At 35.6% G+C, this 8,195-nt stretch overlaps 1 protein-coding gene across 1 annotated transcript; it reads left to right on the top strand.

Annotated features, from left to right (window-relative positions):
• The first annotated feature begins 2,030 nt into the window (after positions 1-2,030).
• LOC108465583 (uncharacterized) lies at positions 2,031-2,865 on the top strand. The gene is made up of 3 exons (XM_017765944.1): positions 2,031-2,217; positions 2,372-2,436; positions 2,524-2,865. Exons 1-3 carry the CDS (start codon positions 2,031-2,033, stop codon positions 2,863-2,865), a joined length of 594 nt encoding a protein of 197 aa, XP_017621433.1.
• Positions 2,866-8,195: the final 5,330 nt, after the last annotated feature.

The raw sequence follows: 8,195 nt of genomic DNA on the forward strand, positions 1-8,195 counted from the left end.
TTATTTTTATGACTCAGTTTTGTGGTCCTGAAACCACTTTTCGATTAGGGTCAAATTAGGGCTGTCACACAATGTAGCCATACCCCCGATGCAACAGCAAAATGTTAATAACCCATTGTTGCTGCAAGATGCTCACATACAAAATAGGAATATACGAGATTTTGTAGTACCTGTCTTAGATGATTTACAACCGGGAGTCATTAGGCCAGCAATCCAAGCTGGGAATTTTCAAACTCAAGCCAGTAATTTTTCAAATGCTGAATTCTGATGGACAATATGCTGGACTGCCATATGAAGATGCGAGAGAATATCTTAAATCATTTTTATTGATCTATGCTTCCTTTAGTTAGCAAGGTGTTCCTAATAATGCATTGAACATGCATTTATTTCCTTATTCCTTACAGGTAAGAGCCCGTACTTGGTTTTTTAGGCTACCTGTTGGATCAATTACTTTTTGGGATGCACTAACAACACAGTTTGTTTTGCGATTTAACCCGACGACAATGAATGCTCGTCTTCAAAATGATATTACTGCTTATCATCAGCTGGATGATGAAAATATTCACCCCACATGAGAATGTTATAAATCTTTACTTCGACGTTGTCCCATGCACGACGTTCAACCATAAAGACAAACTGAGATTTTTTATAATGGGTTGAATTCACATATAAGGAATCTAGTCGACGTATCAGCCAATGGACCTCTGCTGGATTGTACTTATATTGATGCTGTGAGAATTCTTGAGAGAATTGCTCAGAATGATTATTAATACCCTATCTGCAAAGCTGGACAAGCAAAAACTACTCCAGGAGTTATTGAATTAGAGTCAATGGCCGTACTAAGTGCTCAAGTTTCTTCTCTTGCAAACATGATTAAAAACATGCAAGGGACTAGTGGAGTAGCCCCTATACAAGTCGCTTAGTAAGTTGATGTTCCTACTTTTTGTTGTGAGATTTGTAGTGACAACCATAGCTATGAAAATTGTCCACAACATGCAGAGAATACTTGTTATATTAGTAACATCAGCAACAATTCTTATGGTAACTCTTACAACAACATTACACGCAGCCAACAGTTTTGGGGAACTCAGAATGCTGGAAAAAATGCTGCAATATTTAGACATGGGAATACATCTACTCGGGGCAATTATAATCCATGACAAGGGAATTATAATCAACAACAGCAGAACTACAATCAGCACACTTAGATGCATCTACAACAAGGCCAGACACATCCACATCAAAATCTGATGCAGCCACAACACTCTTTAATACCAAATTAGTATCTTAAAGGACATCGACAACAATTGTACATTCAAGTTTCTACTTTTGACCTGTTAGCAACTTTTGAGGCATTAATGCAGGAGCATATTACTCACACGGAAGCTATTGTACAAGCATCTTCCATTCAAGCTTTAGAGGCACAATTAGGACAACTTGCTTCAAATCTGAATACTCGACCACCAAGCTCATTACCTAGTGACACGAAAAATCCTAGTCCGAGGGGGAAAGAACATTGTAAGGCTATCACTCTTAAGAATGGTAAACAAATTGAGAACCATTTATAGACTCTATTGTAGCACCTCAAGATACGGATGGAGTGATCACTGGTAAAAAGGTTGAATCTGAATAGTTTGTCAATGCAACAGACAGAGAGTGAGCATGACAAGCAGTATCAGCAGTTCTTGGACACGCTGAAGCAACTGTAGATAAAAATTCTTTTAGTAGACACTCTGGTACAAATTCTGAGTTATGGGAAATTTATGAAAAACCTCTTGTCCAAAAAGAAGAAGCTCACTGATATTGAAACTATTGCACTCACAAAAGGTTGTACTACTATTTTGACAAAAAGTTGCCCCCTAAATTGAAAGATCCTGGGAGCTTTACTATCCCATGCTTAATTGGCAATCATTATTTGGGCAAGGCTTTATGCGACTTGACTGTAAGACAGACAAGGAGGTTCCCATAATTTTGGGACGACCATTTTTAGCCACCAGCCAAACTCTTATTGATGTTTGCAAAGGTTAACTATGCGACTTAATGATGAGCAAGTCACCTTCAGTGTTTTTGAATCTAATCAATGCAAGGAAAAAAAAGAATGCCATATTATCGATGTGCTAGATGATCTAATTGAGAAAGAATTCAATGACCAAAGCACAATACTTTCTGAAGAGTTTGCAGTGACATTTGATGCCGAGTCCTCAAACGATTATGATAGTATGGTTGAAGCTAATAATCTTGAACTCAAGCATGGGTGGTAGATTGAATCCTTAGACCTAGCCAAAAGAACAACCTTAATTTTCAAACCATTTATTAAAGAAACTCCTACTCTAGAAACCACTACCTTCTTATCTTAATTCTGTCTTTCTAGGTAATCACAATACTCTCCTAGTTGTTGTCTCTGCAACACTAGATGTAACTCAAGAAGAGAAAATGGTCCATATTCTCAAGCAACATAAATGAGCTATTGCTTGGAGTATTGTCGATATTTAAGGTATTAGTCCTGCTTTTTGCATACACAAGATCAAGTTGGAAGATGAAGGTAAGAAATCAATTGAACAGCAAAGAAGATTAAACGAGAAGATGAAGGAAGTTGTCAAGAAGGAAATCATAAAATGGCTTGATGCTGGAATTATTTACCTGATTTCTGATAGCAATTGGGTAAGTCTAGTGCAAAGTGTACCTAAAAAGAGTGGCATTACTGTGGTTCACAACGATAAGGACGAATTAATTCCTACATGCATTCCTATGGGATGGCTAGTTTGTATGGATTATCGCAAATTGAATGCAGCCACAAAGAAGGATCACTTCCCACTTCCTTTTATTGACCAAATGCTGGATCGGCTTGCTGGAAATGCTTTTTAGATGGTTATTTTGGGTATAATCAAATTGCTATTGCATTGGAGGATCAGGAAAAAACAACCTTCACCTGCCCATTTGGTACTCTTGCTTTTCACCGTATGCCTTTCGGTCTTTGCAACGCACTAGCCACATTTCAAAGGTGCATGATGGCAATATTTTTATATATGGTCGAAGACTCTTTAGAGATTTTTATGGATGATTTCTCAGTCTATGGGAATGATTTTGATCATTGCGCTAACAATTTGGATAAAGTATTAAAACAATATAAGGACACATATCTTTTCTCGAATTAGGAAAAATGTCATTTCATGACAACTGAAGGCATTGTGTTAGGCCATCGCATCTCTAGTTAAGGTATTCAAGTAGACAAAGCTAAGGTGCAAATCATTGAGAAATTACCACCACCAATAAATGTAAAGGGTATTTGCAGTTTTCTTGGTCATGCGAGGTTTTACCGAAGGTTTATAAGAGATTTTTCAAAAATTGCAAAGCCCTTATGCTCATTGCTGGAACAAAATCAAAAATTGTTCTTTGACGATGCATGTCTGGATGCCTTAATTCAGTTGAAAAAATAGCTAGTGAATGCACCCATTGTCGTTCTACTAGATTGGTCTCAACCTTTTGAAGTTATATGCGATGCAAGCTACTTTGCTGTAGGTGCGGTTCTAGAACAAAAAAATGAAAAAATATTTCACGCCATCTATTATCCTAGCAAAACTCTTACAAAGGCTCAATTCAATTATACCACCACAGAGAAAGAATTGCTGGCTGTAGTGTTTGCTTTCGACAAGTTTCATTCCTATCTTGTCGGTGCAAAGGTTACTGTATTCATTGATCACTCAGCGTCAAAATATCTCTTTGCGAAAAAGGATGCCAAACCAAGAATGATACGCTGGATATTACTGTTGCAAGAATTTAACATCAAGATAAAAGACCGTAAGGGTTCAGAGAATCAAGTTGCAGACCATTTGTCTTGATTAGAAGTTGGCAACAAAGACGAAAACATACTTCAAATTGTTGATGCATTCCTAGATGAGAAGTTATTTGTTGTAGATGCAACTCCTTGGTATGCGGATTTTGTTAATTATTTAGTGTGTGGAAAACTCCCATTGGGTGTTATAGGCCATAAAGAATAATGATTTCTTCGTAATGTAGTGAAGTATCATTGGAACGAGCCATTTTTATTCAAGGTATGCAATGAGAACATTATTCGATGTTGTGTTCCGAAAGAAGAGATGATTTCAATCTTGAAGCATTGTCATGATGCTCATTATGGAGGAAATTTTGGTGGTATTAGAACTGCTACTAAAGTTCTCCAATCAAGATTCTACTGGCCAACATTATTCAAAGACGCCCACAATTTTGTGAATCAATGTGATAGGTGTCAGTGCACCGGTTCTATATCCCGACGCAATGAAATGTTATAGTAGCCAATTATGGAGGTTGAAACATTCGATCTTTGGATTATGGATTTTATGGGACCATTTCCGAGTTCATTTGGAAATCTTTATATATTAGTAGCTTTGACTATGTCTCGAAGTGGGTTGAAGCTGTTGCAGTCCCAAAGGATGATGCAAAGACAGTGCTCAATTTTTTTCACAAGCATATACTCACCCGCTTCGGCACACCAAAGGCATTGATTAGTGATTAGGGTACACACTTTCATTGCAACCAAGTGGCAACCGCATTGAAGAGATATGATGTTAATCATAGGATGGCTACTACTTATCATCTGCAAACCAATGGACAAGTCGAAGTATCGAATCGAAAAATTAAGAACATTCTTGAGAAGGTTGTAAACCCATTAAGGAAAGATTGGTCTTTCCAATTGGATTACGCTTTTTGGGCATTGTAGCACCCCTAACCCGTATTTGTTGCTAGAATAGGGCTACAAGGCATTATCGATCAATTTCAGCATACAACATACATTTTTATCAATGAATTCATTAACACATAAACATTAATCAAACATAATCATATTGTCTCTTTTAAGGATCTACGAGACTTTAAAACATGCTTGAACGAAGTTTGGGACTAAATCGATAACATATAAAAATTTTGGGAAACTTAGAAAATTTTCCAACATACAGTGGTCAAATGCCCATGTGAACAAGCCGTGTGACTCACACGACATTAGACACGCACGTGTCACAAGCCGTGTGAAAACAGGGCATACATGCTGACTTGCACCACACGGCCAAGAACACACCTGTAACACCCCTTACCCGTGTTTGACACCAGAAAGGGTACGAGGCATTACCAGACTTAATCACTAATCATCGTATAAAAACCGATTCATAATTTCACTCTGATTTAAAACTTTTTCAAACACATTCAAGCTGTCCCTTAAAAAGAGCTTACAAAGCCCATATCATGCTTTAATTCAACCACACACATAGGCAAGCATGCACATTCATAAATTGCATCATTTAATTAATAACATAGTCAAGACTATCTACATTAAATGACTTTATACAATAGAGACCTTCAAATAACATAGGTCAGTATGTTAAGCCAATTCCTAGAAACTTAATAACAATTAAACGAGTCTCCATACATGGCAAAGACTTAAAATACTTTAAAACCTTTATATATCGATCAATAGTTTGATAGTGTGATTTAACCTCCGGCAACCTCCAACTCGAGCTAACATTTGCGACACTATAGGAAAAAGGAAAGGAAGGGAGTAAGCATTATAGCTTAGTAAGTAAGTATGTAAATATTAATAAACAATACATTATCATACTTTAAACAAAGTTACAATATGTTCCCGGAATATTACCATCACAAACACACATACTTTCACTATTACAATCATAAACAGGTTCCAAAAAAGCTATCTAGCAGAGTACCAGAAACTAAATTATTTATTTCTGGAGCTAAAGAACTCCAAATTACAAATAGTTAATTTTACTTGAAACTAGATTCACGTATATTCTTACCATAAAATTTTCAGAATTTTTGGTCTATCCAATTAGTACAGTTTATTCATTGAAGTTACCCCTGTTTCACTGCTCAACTATTCTGACCACTCTTCACTACGAATCAATTTTATCCTCGTACAGAATTCAAAGGACGTTCTTGTTTATTTCATTTGAAACTAGACTTATTAAGGATTTTAAGCATATAAATTATATCCCATAATTATTTTTGTAAAATTTTTAATGATTTTTTCAAGTCAGAATAGGGGATCACGTAGTCATTCTGAACCAGTCTCCCAAAAATTTAAATATCTCATAATATAGGATTCCTTTGCTTGCTCTGTTCTGTTATATGAAAATAGACTCATTAAGCTCTAATTTGATATCTCATTCAGTCTCTGATTCAATTTCTACTACTTTTGGTAAATTTTTAGATTCACGTCACTGCAACCATCTAGAACAGTTTTATTGTCAATTTTGATCCTTCACACTTCAATTGTATTCATCACTTTCCCATAACAATCTTTCCAATTTCCAATCACATATCGAGCATATTGCTCATAAGTTACACACTTATATACTTACACTTATCATCACAAAGTCATACACAATTTCATTTAATCAATTTCCCAGTTGAACGCTTCGGAATAATAACACATACGCGATGGTATCGCACACAGCCCACCTTTAAAATCGAAGCTCTCTTGTACACATAGTGGCCTTCACTTAGCACCACTCATGTAACCTACCTCGATTGTACACATAATTTTGGCTCTCTTGTACACATGGTGAACACTTAGTACCACCCATGTGACCTAGCCAGTTTGTCTCGTAGCTCTCTTGTCTACATGGTGTCCTTCACCTGGAACCACACATGCGACCTAGATACATATATCCCGTAGCTCTCTTGTCTACGTGGTGTACACATAGTATCACCATGCGACCTAGCTACATCATAATGTCTCGTAGCTCTCTTGTACACATGATGTGCACTCAGCACTATACATGTGACCTAGCTACATACCATCTGTATCATCCAATCTTTCCGAAGGTTCAACCGGGATTTCTCTCTCTTTCTAATACTTGATTCCATACTTCCAATAGTCAATTATGATTCAAAAATCAGCTACAATACATAAAATATGATGAAATACAAAAAACATAATAAATATAATGTATTATTTACATACAAACTTACATACTTTCTCATTTCCATGTCGAATTAATATTGAACATTTAAATCATCATAATTATACTTACTTTCAACACCTCGGCAATCATAGTAAATATATCAATTTTACATTGAAACATGCATAAATTAATGCTTATTATACATATGAACTTACCTCGATACTAAAATGGCCATTTTACCAACTTTCCCGATTTTTGATTTTTCTCCCATTCTAGATTCAAATCTCAGTTTCTGAGATCTAAAACATCATATTTTACTTATTTAATTAATGTACTATTCAGACCAGTCCTTAACTCAAACTTAGGAAAAATTACAATTTTGCCCCTAAACTTTTGCATATTTACACTTTTGCCCCTAGGCTCGGGAATTAAACTTCATCCCTTATTCTTATGTTTTATGACATGCTGATCATTTTTACCTTCTATGGAAACATCAAATTATCACTCTAACACATAGTTATGAACAATAACAACTTTTACCGATTAAGCCGTTTTACTCATTTTTGCTTAAAACCGCTTAGCAAAAGTTGTTTAACATAATTTCAGCCTACATATTCTACCATAAAACATCAAAATAAACACATTTCACCTATGGGTATTTTTCCAAATATGAACCATAGCTTAAATTATTGCTAGAATAAGCTTAATCAAGTTACCGGGATTCCAAAATCGTAAAGAACTTGAAAAACGGGGATAGAACGGACTTACTATTGAGCTTGGAAAGCTTGAAAACCCTAGCCATGGCTTCCCCCATGCTAATTTCGGCCTCCATGGAAAAGATGAGTCAATTTTGGCTTTATTTTCCCTTTTTATTTCTTTTAATTACCAAATGACTAAAATGCCCTTAAGGCTTTTCTTTAAAATTTTGTTCTATTCATGCCCATTTTTGTCCAAACAAAATATAATGGTCTAATTACCATTTAAGGACCTCCTATTTAAACCCCCATTTCAATCAAGTACTTATGAATTAGAACACATATTTTGCAACTTTTGCAATTTAGTCCTAAAAGTCCAATTAAGCACTTTATCAGTAAAATTACTTAACGATATTTTTACACAATATTTTAATCAATAAATAAACCTTAAAACTTAATCGGAATAAATTTTTCGACTTCAAATTCGTGGTTCTAAAACCATCATTCCGTTTAGGCCCTAAATCGGGCTGTTACAGCAACTTCTGCAAATAAGCCCTAATAGGCAAATTAAACATGCAATCTATAA

This window comes from Gossypium arboreum, chromosome 13 (assembly GCF_025698485.1).
Source record: "Gossypium arboreum isolate Shixiya-1 chromosome 13, ASM2569848v2, whole genome shotgun sequence".
Taxonomy (NCBI): domain Eukaryota; kingdom Viridiplantae; phylum Streptophyta; class Magnoliopsida; order Malvales; family Malvaceae; genus Gossypium; species Gossypium arboreum.